The sequence below is a fragment of the Wasmannia auropunctata genome, unplaced genomic scaffold, assembly GCF_000956235.1.
Source record: "Wasmannia auropunctata unplaced genomic scaffold, wasmannia.A_1.0 LD335828.1, whole genome shotgun sequence".
Taxonomy (NCBI): domain Eukaryota; kingdom Metazoa; phylum Arthropoda; class Insecta; order Hymenoptera; family Formicidae; genus Wasmannia; species Wasmannia auropunctata.
In genome coordinates, this window is record NW_012027062.1 from 2489580 (window position 1) to 2505465 (window position 15886).

Sequence of the window (15886 nt, forward strand, 5' to 3'; positions counted from 1 at the left end):
AATTCGCTTTGTCTTAACTAAAAATTTGATAGATAAAAAATTATTTGTTATTGTGAATCGTTAAAAATTCATGTAGCTTTGCTCGCCTCGCATCTGACATCGTAATAAAAGATGGCAAGAATCTTTAAGAAAAATTACATTCTCATTTTCTCACATATTTTATTTTTTAACTATAAATTTTATAAAGTAAAATTAGAAGGTCCATACTTGGTATATTTTTACTGTAAAGATAATTTATTCCTTATATCAATTTCCTGATTAAAATCCTGATTGAATATAAGTATTCTTTTAACAATAAAGATTTCGTACTTTTAGCGAAATAGAAACAATAAAATATAATTGTGTGTAAATGTTTGCAAAATAGATAGTTATTTTAAATTGCATGTGTAAAGTACGTTGTATAAATTGTAAAAGAAAATATTTTAACATCTCCAAAGTTGTTTATACATAAGAGTATATACATAAAATGACTATAAATTGAAGCACATGTTCTACACTCTATATGAGTAGAGTGTGTATGAAAATTTATTCCGTTACATACCTCGGATATTTTATATTATAGAAAAGTTTATTTCACACATAACTGAATGGACACACTATATTCTAACAAACAAACAAACAAAAATATATATATATACTTTAATTTGAAAGATTGCATAATTCAAAGTTTACAACCAGTAGATAGTAAATAAATGAAATATATTCTCTAGAATGAAGTTTATCCGAAAGGAGAGGGATATTCTTATTAGTTTTATCCTAAATGAATACAGTGCCCTAATGAACGTATATTTAAAAAACTGCATTCGAATATATATTTCAATATGATACATTTCAGTATATTACTAAATAATTATTACACATAAATAACAAATAAATATCAACTCTTACACAAGCAATAACATTGCTTCGTCATAGAATCAATGATATTATCCCATTTGGTGAAGATTTATTTTCTGGGAATAGTGCAATGGAAGCTTTAAAACTGTTTCCTTTATTGCATTATATTGTACATGTTTTTGTTGAATGTACATGTCAGCGGTTTAAAACGTAATTCTAATCCTCTTCTGCAAATTTTATAGTAAAATGTTATTTATTTACAACTTTATCCTCTAGGCCTAAGAACACAGCTGTATCTTTTTTTTCCGTCATTCTTATATATACAAAATATTTATGTAATAAATACTGTATGTGTACTGTGTAAGGAACTTCTATCAAATTTGTTAAAAGAAGTCAGACCTGGTTATGTTCATATGCATAGGAGTTTTGAGATAATATACAAACTCATTATATGTCTATCAAATTATACAAATTGTATTATGTTATATTTCTTTGTAAAGTATTAATATGAAAGGCAGAATATGTTTAGACGATGCTTCCACACGGTTTTAAAATAAGTTCACTCGCTTACCGCTCATGCTGCGTAAAATACTTAAGTATGCAGTTAGATTAATAAAGATATAATGATATTTAGTCGAGTACTTTGTGAATCATGTAATACATCTTTCCTAATTTTATCGAATTCAAATCTTTATGTATGAACTATTAATATTTTTTACATGAAAGTGTTCATAAATCTTCATGTATAAGTTCAATAATTGTATATATATATATATATATATGTAGATCTACGATAAATTAATTTTTCGATATTAATTGCGTTCTATGTGTAAAAAGATTGTATTGTGATAAGTTAAACCCACGATGTACAACAATGCAGAGACTGAAAAAAAAGAAAAATAAAAGTTCAATTTTTAATACATTCGAGTTATTCATTTATTACGCGCAATAATTACGTACAAAATCAATTTGAAAACTCAGTATTCAGTTCTGGAAAACATTACGGTAATTTTCTTCAAAAGAAATATACTATTTTTCGTTAGAATGCAGAATTTGGTATATGCATGATCGTTTAATTACTACCATTTTAGAAGCATTCAATACATTTTCTCTCACTATGTATATTTAATTCGTAAATACTTGTTTTATTATCTAGCATAGGATATAGAATATATATGTACGGAAACTGATACTGAAACCTCGTTAATCTTGTTTGCATAGAAAAGTAATTGCAATACCTATAATATACATATTTGGATGTAACCAACATATGTCTAAAAATATATTTACAATCAAATCTTGGACGATGTTACTATTGACGTACAACAAAAACGCTTCACTAAAATTGAAAGGAAAAGTTGTGATAATTAGACACACTTGTAAAATAAATGAGTGTCTGATTAAAAGAGGTACCTGTAATTATGTGAACTAACGAACCTTGTAAGCTTGCCGAATATTTTTTTCGCTTTTACCCTGTTCAGAGGTATACTATGTTCTATTTTTAGTTAATAAGTATACATACTTATGTAAAATATAATGAACCTGATGCTGCAAGCATCAAAAGCATATTAATATTTTACCCTGTTGTGTGAGAGTTTCTAACATTTCTATTCTTATTTCATAGATAGGTATTAGCGATGAATCTATAGTTTCAGTGAGTATAATATAGAAAGAGGTAAATATATTATTTCCATATGTGCAGTATATTCACCTCGATTTTATGCAGTCGACATTTTTATGTAATGCACATAATGTACAAATATAGGTAAATACAGGTTTATTTATCATTATACGAAAGAGACGTTCTACGCATACACAATACTGAATTTTTGATGAACACGAATTAATGAGGCATCTGATGTAAAGTTTACTATACTAACTTGATTAATGTTTAAGACGTCAGACTTTCCTTAATAAATGCTTTATGCGTACAATAATTTATTTATGATTAATGATCTATTTATATTCGATCCATATGTATGAAGACTTTTGGCAATTTTGATGAACTAATTATTTATAGCTATAGTAACTTATAAATTTGTGTTAAACTTAAGCCTATCAGACTTATCGCATTGTAAATTAATAAATAAATAGTAACAATAAGAATCATTATCGATAATTAAAAAGACGCGCCTTTCAGTCAAGTGTAGGAAATATAGTTTAAAATCTAGTTGAAATTATTGAAAATAAGGGAAATAGTACTGTGTACTAAACATAAGAGGTACAGCAGTCTACAATAAAAAAAGAAATCTAACTACAATCATTTTTACGAAGACGAATAAATGTACAACAATGACAAGTGTGACAGTGACAAGTAATCTATCAAATAGATTACTTAACAAGGTACATTTCCTTTTTGTACAACAAAATGTTAGCTACTGCTTAGCTAATGATCACAGATATGAGATCAGGTATAGGGATATGGCACTGAAGTTATGCATTACTTGAACCAAATCTATCTCGAAATAATTAAACGTAGTTAGGACATTCATATTAGAATAATATAGTGATGCTGACTGGTTCAGGTTTAACACAGGGATTGCAATGTGACTTAATTTGTTCAGATCAGATACACATCATAACAAAGAACAGAGTTTAATAGTAATAGATACTCTGAAATCATTAACATAAGATATATAAATATAGAATTGAATGAGCATGAGCAATTTTTTCCGCATAAGAACCATTTACAATATAATATATAGCATTTAAAAAATTATATCGTTCTCTTAAAAATTTACCTCATAAAATTCATATTAAATTTAATATAATTTAATTAAATGCCATATATTAATATTAATCGGTTCTTAAAGCAAGATTCCAGACATATGAACTGAAATACTAAATAATTACGTAGGAACAAGCTATACGATGCTTGCTAGTTGTAAAGCTTTTTTATCTTGGTAACTATCGATATCTAAATTGTGCATTTTTCCTTGCATGCCTCAGTTTCATTTTATTTATCAAGCTCGATTAGGTCATCTTATTTTTTAGAATACGTAGCTCGTGTAGCCCTCGCGTAGCTCGCGTTTTAACGAAAGATGGACATTTATAGTATTACAAGAAAAATATATGGATTACTTTCAATTACGTAGCATACTATCTCTTCTTTTTTTTTCAACGGGACCTGAAATTTCTTGTTATCGTACGAATCGGTTGACTATTCTACTTATTTTGATAGGTACCTGTATATAAGTTTATATTAAACAATAGCTTTTTTTCCTTGATATAATATAGGGCTGCATCTCTATATAATAAGAGGACAGATTATAAAGTGGAAGAAATTAAACATTTCCAGTTTTTATAATTGTACGGCAATACAAATAATTTTGCACCATTTGGCGAATTTATTGACATTATGTGCTTGCATTAAACACTTGCCCGAAGTTACTCAAGTATAAGCGGGTAATTAATCTGAAATACAAGACATACGCTATAAAATTATGTGTGAAACCATACATGTATCTTTTGAAATCATTACAAATCGGAAAAAACTATTATGATCATTAATTAACTACGAAATATAATATTTAAATTTTGTTATCAGATATTAACGATACACATGATTACTGCAGAATTACCTATGCAAACATGCTCCTGGTACGTTGTGTATCCTGTTTATGTTCAATGAAAATTTGGATTTTTAAATTTTATACACTTTTAACTTTCAATCGTCAACCTGGTCTTATTATATTCCTGAATCTAAATTTGTATCCTTCAGGAACCTGGAGAAAAATTCATATATAATTATCATCATAAGTTATTCGTGCAGAATAAAATATACCTAGTAATAACATATCCGCAGTTTTTTTACTACTCTACAACTGTAGTAGTTGTAAAGAGAAATAACATAACAATATTAATAATTAATAACCTATGTAAACATATTTATACATATTTTTTATGTTTGATTTTATATCATTTTCTATAAACATTCTTTACACAACAAACACAAGTCAAATGAACATGCTATTTATAAAATTACCTTACCTTAAAAATGATATTACTTCACAATGTTTCCATCAAATAAGTTTCTGTTTGGCATTGATTATGTATGTACACATATATATTTATATATATACATATTTATACGAAAAACTGTACAGAAACTTTAATTTTATTTTACAAGAATTGAAAAGAATTTTATGCTTAAGAAAATGATAGTTTGCGACAAACGTCGCTGCAACCGTGACAATAGAAAAACATTAAAATTTAAATATTATCTTACAAAGCTTTATATCATTTACAATATCACAAGGGTAGAGAGAGACAATGTTTAACCACAGTTTAGACATATCCAGTTACGACAGCCAAAAATCAGAACGCATGAAATTTCAATGCGCGAAAAGCGCAACCAACAACACAGCAACATCACGTATATACTCCTACTAAGTTCGTCTTACTACATATTATCTTAGCTTTTATGCTAAAAGCGTCGCTATGATTTGACTTGGCGTTTTCAAGTGCTTCAATAAAAAAAAAGGTCATAATTTCCTAACAAAAATGTCATCTTTACTTGCTAATATTTGCTTTTTTAAAAGAGGCAGTACAACGAAAGCATGAACTAAACTTTCAACTAATTGTAAGACAAGCACAATATTACGAGTTTAAATGTTAACGAATAAAGAACGAAAAGAGTAATTTAACAACAAGAAATATTTTATTCAATATTAATGCATTTCAAATAATTGATTCAAGGAATAATTTTAAATTAAATACAAAATTGTGTTAATCAAACGAAACATCAAATAAAACATTGTAAAAAGAAATAATTGATTGGAAATTTAATTTTAAAACAAATATTTTCAATTTTATGATAATTTTATCTTAAAATGTAACGTTTTCCGTCAAAGATGTAATCATGTGACCGCAAATCACATCAAAGTTGACATATTGTCGTCAACTGGGAACATCTAAACTATGGCTTAACGGAATAAAATTCTCTACAACTTGCTTCTAGCGATATCTAACCAAACATCAAAAATATTTTATGCAGGAGTCTTCTATATAGCTAATCTCTTCGCTGACGCTAATCTTGAACACGCTGCTGAACAATCTATCTCTAAATCTTCCTAGGACGAGTTATTTTCGCTTCCGCTTTGTACAAATATTTACAGATTTACAGTGCCACAGCTTGAAGAACACATTTATCCTCTATACAGGTTGCTTCCACTTTCGGTCTTTTTTTTTTTTTACAGCAATGACTTCTCGTAATGAAATAGTATTGATCATCGACTAGTCTTCTTACGTCTTCGTTTTGACTCACCGGACGGATTCCATTCTGGATCAACATCGGTGTAACAATAATTTACCTTAGGAACGTTTCTTTTTGAGCTTCTCGTTTGTCTAATAGACGACTGCGTTTTCTTCGCCTTTTTACACGCGCTATCCTGCTCGATCGTCTCCGTTGTCATATGCTTCGGAGATGCTGCATTCGTGACATCTCTGTGCTGCGCAAGTGTCCTGTCCTGACAGCTTTCCAGGCACACCGCGTTAGACTGATCGCTATTCGGTCGAAACTGGCGCTCGTGATTTCTTGTACTTTCTTTCGTAAGATTATGATGTGTATTAGAGATGTGGATATCTTTGCAGTAATCCCTTCGCACTATACTCGAGTTGAAATGATAGCTGCCGTGTGGATTATCCTCCTCGTTGGGGGACAACTCGTATGACGATTTAATCATTTGCGCTGGATGTTTCTGTGTGCCGTCTATCGTTTCTAAGGCTGCTATGGACATCATGGGAATTCCAGGATAGTTATCCAATTTCTCCGTCTTGATGGGCACCTTCTCATACGCCATCGACATCATGGCGTGCGCCTTCAATCGCTTCTTCAGCGGCAACTTGTTCTCCATATCCTTCTTGAATAACTTCTCCGGCGGCACATCCAGCTTCTCCAACGTATTACTTTGTAATACTCTTTTACGCAATATTTGATCGTCATATAATTTACTTATTACCGCTTCGCTTTTTGTCCTATCGTGCTCCTGGACGGCGGATGTTTGTACTGATGAATGTGTGGGCAAAAAATAAGAATTACTTTCAATGCAAGACACGTGGGAGTCCGTGGCAGGGTGTATACACTGTCTACAATGCGCGACTAGGTCATACGTACAATTTAGACATGAGCAGTGCGATCTCCCGCATGAATTAGCGGATTTCGTGTGGGAACGAAGCGAAGTAGTGGAATTGATCTGTAAGCTGCACGACACGGAGGTACAATGCTTGTGATACGGCATACACAGATCTGTGCCGGCGGCGCAGTTCCCGTAAATCGAGGGTATTGTCGTGGGATGGGTGACCGGAATATGTAACGAATGCTGCGGGTCGATCACTTCGTGCGGATGCGAATGTATTCCGTTGCACCCCTGTATCCCACAATTCGGCGCAATATGATTGCTGAACTCTTGCTTAATGTTCTGCCTGTAAGTGAGAATCGACTTGGATTTTCGTTTATCGACCGACTTGCTGATGCTCACATTCGCGACGTTCGTGTCCTGATAGATCTGCGACGTCGCGGGTAACACGTCGGCCGACAATGAACCCTTCTTGCCGTAAGATTTCATTTCCGTGATGCTCATCAAGCTGCTCTCCTCCTCGGGCTCGATCTTTATACCTTTGTTCCTTCCGACGGAATATTTATTTTCTTGGCACGATAATTCCTTGTTGTATTGCGGCATATCCAAATTAAACAAAATATGCTCTGACGTATTAACAACTTCGAACGATGCGCAATCTTCCGGCGGGATCATCCAGTTCTTCTCTTTAATTGGACAGCTCTCGTCGTCGCTATTGTGATCCCTTGCGTTTTCCACCGCTTTATTGATGATGTATAAATTACTATTGGGAGACTTTTGTAAGAGCACGACTGTTTCACCGTTTAATATAACGTTCGTATTCTCCTTTATTGACTGCACATTGTTTTCCATCATACTTAAATTGTTAGATATTGTGTCCGTTTCGTAATTGAGAGTAGTTTCAACAATATGCGAAACGCTGTCGCTCGGATCGCTTTCGCGATCATCGGGATCAGTTGTCGATGTCACTTCAACATGAAGCGCTACTTTGTCTAACGCGTCCTCCGGGTAAATTCCAACTATTCTATTAATTACCTCAGCTGTTGGATTCTCCAAAATTTCAGAAACAGTATTCGATGAATCATTAGTATCGGCTTCGTCATCATCGGTAGTTTGATTACAAGGAGAGTTTCTTAACGACGCGTAATCCTTGACTTTGATTTGTTCATACCTTAATTCGCGTTCGGTTTTCAAATGCGACACATGCTGACTCGCGATAACATTGGCTAATAACGAAAGCCCATCTATGTTATCGTGCAATTCTGAATCTTGAATGATACATTTGTCCTCCGACGAATCCTGAATATTCTTCGTATGCGATATCTTGTATGATTCTTTCGGTGATTTATCATCATGCATTTGGTCAACTTTTTTGCACAGTACAGAAGATCTTCCTAATTCCTCTATATTATGTTTCCTACCACAATTCCTGTTAGAGTCGATTTCTGCGTTTTCTTTATGATCTGCTTTCAGGTCGATATCTTCCTTATCAGTCGATACTTCTTTGACTCCTTCTTCTTTTGAACACAGTGACATATCGAGGATATTAGAAATATTTTTATCAGCTGTGTGATTTTCAAAAATAGTTTCTCTGATTTTATCATTAGAGAATCTGCTATCTCTTATATCGTCGCTTACTTCGATGCAAGTACCAACTTTTAAATCTGTTTGTACATTAGAATGGTCTCCATTCATTACACTAATACTTACAGTATTATTTGCAACATTGTGACTTGTTGATACAAATTTTTCTTGAGATTCAGGTTCCTGCGGATGTTGTCTTGTATTTTCAGTAATGAATGATTGTTGCAACTGGTCAGATTCTGTTGCATCATTTATTAATATTTCCACATTACTTACAGTTGTCGTGGTACGAGTTTCAGCTGCTGTCGTGGAAACTGCAAATTTCTCTTTACTTAATTCACTATCAATTGTAGTTGATTTCAAGCACTGTATTTCATTATTTATCGCTTCACGGATATTTTCCTGCATACGTTTCTCATTGTTGTCACCAGAATCTTCCATTTTTTCATTATTTGTTTCATTCTTTGTGTTTCTGCAATGCTCCAGAGATGAAATTTCATGTGGGGATAATATATCTTTAGTTGTACTAAGATAGTTAGTATTATGATTAGAGCTATCATCTTCATCTTTGGAATCATCTTGGGCACATATCGAAGGAGGAATATTTACAGTTTTAGAGTGCTCTGTTCCTAAATCACAGATTTTCCTTAAACTTTCAACTCTTTTACAGGTTTCACTTTCAGGCGGAGTGTCTTGTTCTATCAGTCGTTTAATCACAGTCTGTGCATTATGCCTATCGTTTATTTTTTCATTATTCTTTGCTTTCAAAGTATTAACATGACGTTTGTTAACTTCATTAGCGTCATTCGAAATATCCAATAACGAATTTTTAGAAACTTTAGGTTTATTAGACTGTGGTCTATCAACGATTACAGAAGAAGAGACTGTGCGACGCAGCATCCCAACAGTTTCACTTTTGCCATTGCTATTCATGTCTACCGATTGTTTTGTAGATATTGTGTTACCATTGACTGATGTATTTTTATGTTTTGCATCAAGATGTTGCATCATTATGGATTTTATTTTTTCGTTATTTAACTTCATATCCTGTTTTATAGATGCGCTCAAATCATTCTTCAAAGTTGTATTTTCTGTGACATGTACGGGTTGAAGCAAATCTTCCAATTGCTGATTAAGAGTTATTTTTTTCAAAGAGTTTACATTTTCCGCCATTTGTTGACTCTTAATCTTCCGTGACGTTCTTATCGCCTTTGCGTCAAGTTTCTTCTTAGCTTCTTCGAGCCATGCAACTTTTCTCGATTTCCTTTTCTTTATACATCGTTCGAAAGCGATGTCAGTTGTAAGATCGATTATTACAATCTTATTAGATTTTTTAGCCTTCTTCCGTGGAAGCACTTTTGGTTTCATCGATTTAGAGATAGTACGTGTTACAGAAATATTTGTAGAAATTGTGCCTAAAGGTTTAACATTTGTTTGCTCTGTTAAATTTGAAGACTTTAAATTATTTGACAAAACAGAATTATTTTTTACATCTTTATTTGAAGAAACAAATTTATTTTCGATACGGTCGATATTTTTATTTTCGCGTGATGTTACTTCCAGCTAAAAATATATACAACTCATTATTCCTATGTCAGAATAATTTTATTTTTAATCCAGTACCTTTATGCAAATTCTTTCATTTCTTAACAAAAAAAATTAAACTGTATATTAAAAAAAGTTCTTCTATATTTTACAACTCTTTATATGTACAACTTTTATTATTATTTGTTACATATATAAAGCTCTACTAATTATGATACATACAACAAACTAAGGATTCTGTATAAAGATTTTTTAATAATTTGCATAAAAGTTTTCACTTGTATATCACATGTTAAATAAGATTTAACATAATGTTTAAAACAAAATAATTTTTAAATATTTAAAAACATACGATATTTATAAGAAACATGATAATGATAAAATACATATAGAATAATCTACTGTGACACTCATTAATAACTCGTTAATAACTCATTTTATTCAAAAGCTCAAATATTTGCACAATAATGAAGATATTTTCAAGTATCAATGCTATTCTTAAATAATTCTCTATAATTTTAGATATAGCTTTACTACTGTACAATAAAGCGCAAATTTCGGAAAAATTTGATTGATCAATTTTAAACATTTTTTATTTAAAAATGATACATTATTCTATTGAGACTTCTCTCTTAAAGTAATCTCAGGAGTATATCATTAACGAGTGTCACAATAAGTCTCGGTCACTATGTACGTACCAGTTGTAAAGTCCTCTTGGACGAGCTTGGAATTGTAGATGCATTTTTACTTTTTTGCTGCCATGTACCTCCTCTGCTTTCTCTACAGAACTGTATAAATAATTCACAGCATTTTCTTATGTCAAATTTCTGCTGCATTAGATATTTTGCTGAATTTGGTTGACACTTTGGCACTTTCGGTAATACATCTTCTAACACGCATGGTGGGAAAGCTGCTGGTGGTGCTCCCAGAGAGGCAATTGCGGTTGTAATAATTTGACTTTTCACGGCTATATCGCTATTTATCTTTCTCCAAAGACAATAAATAAGAAGATAACGAATGTACATAATATTTGATTCGGGATGCGGTGGAATATTTTTAATTACTTTTCTGAAATCAAGTAATAGAAATAGATATAGCGGTATGAGAAACTTTACACACATGTAAAATTATATTTAAAAAATAAGTCTTTAAATATATTTCAATCTTTAATATCAATTTTTGGAGTGAAAACTAAAATCTATTTAAACAAAATTGCACAAAATACATTTGTATATAATAAAGAACTTTGAGATAATCGTACAATATAAAAAAATTAATTATTTAAACATTAAATATTTTGAATAATATATATAAATCTCTATGTAACAACTCATTGTTCAATAATAATCAAAATAATATAAAGCAAAAAAAATGTCGATAGTTTTAAATTAAACTCCGTTTAAATGTTTACATTAAATTATATACTTACGTTATTAACGGATCTAAAATACGGTGATAACCCCGGCACATAAATTGTATCTTTATCAAAGTATCTAACAAATGCTCTGTGGAATGTTCTGTATAAAATATAAAGATTTTATTATTACTAATTAAATCAGTTAATTTAATCAAATTAAGTAACATTTAAGATACATACCTAAATATACATAAAGACAAGAAGTAAGTCTTGTACAAATTCTGTTATGATCTTCTTTACTTTTTTTTGAAGCTTTTAATTCCATATCTATGTACAACGCCAATAAATCAGACATATTATTTAAGTAAATAGATCTATTACGGTCCTGAAAAAAAAGATAAATCTTGTTTGTTTAAATTTGAATAGCGTTACTACAGAAAGCTGTGTACAGTGAAAAGAGGATTACACAAATGTGATATAATATAATAGGCTGCTAAACTTACCTCAGAAAGCTCGCGATAGATATATAAGAACAAAAGTAAGGTTTCACTAATAGAATCCTTCAACTTTGCTGCTCGTAAAGACTTTGTATAACATTCATTCACATTGATACTTACATTTCTGTAATAAAAATATAACATATACATTTGCTGCATAACAAATGTATAATATTATTGTAAACGTAACACTAAACACGTTTGTGTATATACTTAATTAACTTGGATTGTGCAGAGAATGAATAAATAAATATGTTTAAGCACATTCACAAAAGCAAATAAGTATGCGTATATGTAAGTATATAATTTATAATGTACTAATCTATAACTCTTAACATACATATCATTTATAATTATCTGGACAAACAACAAGCACTGACATTTTTTTATAATGCGCGATATTAGAATTTAAGTAGTTTGTGACATTTTGTAAAATGGAAATGTGTTAATGAAACAATATGTTTTCAATAAACTCTTTGTGCATTTGTAAATTATGTTGTTAATACATAGATGATTAAATACTTTCTTTAGAATTTTTAATATTGCTTGTATAATAGATAAAACAATATTTTTTTGACCTTCAGACACTATCTGATTAAGTAATTGAGAGGGTCAATGCAATAGCGGGATGACCCTCAAGATCAGTTCAATAATGATATCGCATAGAGGAAGTTGTGTGTGTATGTAACGCGAGTAGCTAATAATTTGCAATTTAATTAAAAAAAGCAACAGTAAATTATTAAAAATGAGATATTCAAAAACTAATTACACTACAAAAGTCTGTTATTTTATATTGTCGCTATATTATCACAAGAATTGTTACACTATATTGTCATTCAATTTTGAATTATATATTATTTTTTATTTCAAAAATTCATTAAAAGTTTGAGATCATTATTATTTTCGCAATTGAAAATTATTAAATAACATTTATCGCCTCTAAAGCAATTTTTAATTTAAATTGTGCGTAACTCTCCCCTCCTTTATTATAATTTTATTACAATACAACAGCTATTTGTTGAAATAATTATCTTTTGTAGAAAGATTATTTTGGAGAAATACGATATTATCCGAGAAAAATATATTTTAGCAACGCTTCAATAAAATATTAATACCATAACATTGTTCGACTGGATATAATCTGATTAAAAGTTTTCCAAAGTTGTTCAATAACGGAAATTTCACCTTTCTCACGCAAATAGATCTGTTGCTTATTTTTAGACAGAAATCAATTATTGCTACACAACGAACGTATGTTGTAACACATGCAATAGTATTATGACACCAGTGCTCAGAATAATAATACTGGTGAACTGCGTGTTATATGAAATAATGAGTGTGGGATTACCTGATATAGTACTGCATAAGCTCTGCCAAAGAAGCCATACTTTTGTCTGCGTATATACATTTGCACATTTTCTTAAATTCTGAGACCCATGGAAATAACTCTATAATTGTTGATTTTGCATCGTCACTGTTTAGTTTAGACCCTCCTTCATTATTAAACATTGCGTTTTTGATATCTAAACAACAATTCAGACGTGCGAATCTTTTAACATGTTTCAGTCACAATAAGACACAAAAGAGCGAGTAACGAACAACGCGTTATCGAGAGCGACGAAGGGCGTATCAAAACATAAAATATCGATAACTGATAAAATATCAAGGCTACATTCCAAAACATTGCTTTCGAGGAAAGTTCTAAAAATCTGTAGCATACGTAACGTGAGCTACAGCTTTTCAGTAAAATTTTCCCTCGAAAGCAACGTTTCGGAATGTAGCCAAAATATCTTCGTTGCGATTAGAATATATCGTATTTTACCGATTACGGAAGCGCTTTTGTTCGAAATGGTACCACCGACTAAGAAATCGTCGTCGATTTTAACGGTCTTGGAGAAAGCGATTAATTGCCGATCGATACGGATGATATCGTGCCGTATATAATCCGATTTATCGGAGTTAGCCGGAATCTATTAGTAGAGCATTTCGTTCAACCAAGCATTTTAAAACGCGGAATTTGTCGCGTCGATTAAAGAAAGAAAAAAAAAAAAGACGCTTTCTCGGCGATGTTCACAAAAATCGACAATTGTTACATCCTCTTAAGTAATTCACGCACGTTTCCTAACTACCCATCATTTTCTTACAACCCTGACCATTCTTAACATCTGCCGCGGCAGGTGCCGAGAGATAGAGACAGAGAGGGACCCATGAAGACTATAAATTGCCCAAAAGCCGGTTGTATATTTCTGTAACGTTCACAGCTGAATGCCACGTTTTCCGAGCCGTTTCACTGTGTAGTTTCGAGGGGAGGGCGAGACCGAACTTTATAGCCTCGCTCGCATGCCTTCGAAGTCACCATGAAAAACCGACTTTTAAAACTTCTGAGACTCGTACGGCCGTTTTCTGAAATTCCTGAATTGAAGCCGCATCGATCGACCGAATTCACGAATCACCAGCACGAAAGCTGACAAAAGCGGTGTCGTCGTAGCGAAAGAGCGGACACATCGATAGTAAATCCCGAGGACGTATTGATTGTGTCTTGGAAGGACGTCAGGCGACCAGCAAATTCGTGGAAAAACCCTCGGGCACGTTCGCTACTCCCCGGCGTAATTATTCTCAGGAAGCCAGAATACACAGCAAACGGTTGCGCTGCAGTCGAGATGTGCGTTAATTCGGAGCACGAGACTGCCGATGTGTCTCAAACAAAAGCATTCTCGTTTTCGTTCGTAGAACGAAAACGCGCGGTCGTTCCCTCATCACACGGTCGACGCACCACACTTTCCGTTTTTTTCGAGTCACGTCCTCGACGGCGTCCTACGCGTCGTGCCGCGCGTCGGCGTCGAAAACTTCCAAAACTCGGCTCCTCCTTGTCGCGCGGCGTTTTCGTGAAGAAAACGAAGGGCAAGTGATTGAAGTCACGCGTCTGCGACACGCGCGACACACACGCGCCTTCGATCGAGCGAGCGAGCGAGCGAGCGAGCGAATCGAATGACCACGGGGGGGTCCACGCGGATGGCGTTTACGCTCGGGACGCGGCGTGGAGTCCGGACGACGCGACAGACGGGTACGGTTGAATGACAGCGGCGACAAACGGCGAATCGATCGCGGCCGAGATCTCTGTCTGGCTTGAGCGTGGGGTGTCTCGTGTCGTGACTCTCTCTCTCTCTCTCTCTTTCTCTCTCGTAAACATCGACGACTCGTCGCCCCGGTTATCTCGGTCGAACAGGCACAGACGGTAACACGTTGTTCGCACGCGCGACGATGAGGACGATGCACCACGTACCTTGTACCGCACCGATCTGCTCACCGCTCGCGGCGGCTGCCGCCGTCGCGGCCGCCTCGGGCGCGGCGCAGTTCATTTTACGGGTACGTGCCGGGTATGTTCGTTATATCCGGGTATTACGTAAAAGCGTCCCTCCTGGTCGCAGTATACCTCATGTTAGGGGGATCGAACCGAGACTACTATCGCGTCCACGTCTCTGCACACACTGCACTCACGTCAACGGCCATATTGATACTGGCGCTTGGCGTAAATACCGCGAGAGAGCGTGCCCTGCGCCCCTCCGCCGCCGACCGGCGCTTCGGTTCTTCCCTCTCCCTCAATCTTTCTCTCCCCCTCCCCTCCCTGCGCGTTGTTCAATGCCTTCTTTTTCTATCTGTTATCCGGCATTTGTCACGACGCGCTCTGTCTCGTAACGATGATATTTCTCTTTCTCTCTCTCTCTCGCGCTCGCTCTATTCCTCCTCCCCCCTTTTCGACCCCTTTTCTTTCGTCTCTCTTCGCTTCTCTCTTTTCCTCTTGGTTCGTCGCTACGATTTCTGCGACACGCGAACGCGTCGGCCTCATACTAGTCATACTGTCGCGAGGACGCGCCGCGGCGTTGCCGCAGCGCGGCGACGGCGGCTAGCTATCGATGTCGGGCGCATTCGAAACTTCGATACTCGCCGTTCTCTTTCTCTCTCTTCCCCTCCTCTCTCTCTCTCTCTCC

At 33.9% G+C, this 15886-nt stretch overlaps 1 protein-coding gene and 1 long non-coding RNA gene across 4 annotated transcripts; both read right to left on the reverse strand.

Annotated features, from left to right (window-relative positions):
- Nucleotides 1–3946: 3946 nt before the first annotated feature.
- On the reverse strand, nt 3947–5560 carry LOC105455963. The gene is made up of 3 exons (XR_975191.1): nt 4828–5560; nt 4419–4562; nt 3947–4251 (listed from the first exon to the last, which is right to left on the reverse strand). It is a non-coding gene; the product is annotated as an uncharacterized LOC105455963 (long non-coding RNA).
- Nucleotides 5561–5932: 372 nt separating this feature from the next.
- Nucleotides 5933–15410, reverse strand: LOC105455962. 3 transcript variants are annotated; one of them, XM_011699691.1, is made up of 7 exons: nt 15331–15410; nt 13246–13420; nt 11904–12021; nt 11641–11785; nt 11473–11560; nt 10742–11111; nt 5933–10061 (listed from the first exon to the last, which is right to left on the reverse strand). In XM_011699691.1, the coding sequence occupies exons 2-7, from the start codon at nt 13404–13406 to the stop codon at nt 6066–6068; spliced, it is 4878 nt and encodes a 1625-aa protein (XP_011697993.1). In that variant the 5' UTR covers nt 13407–13420; nt 15331–15410; the 3' UTR covers nt 5933–6065. The 3 variants fall into 3 exon arrangements, with proteins under 3 accessions (XP_011697993.1, XP_011697990.1, XP_011697992.1); XM_011699688.1 differs by having other exon boundaries at nt 15181–15410; XM_011699690.1 differs by lacking the exon at nt 15331–15410 and adding an exon at nt 14051–14772.
- Nucleotides 15411–15886: the final 476 nt, after the last annotated feature.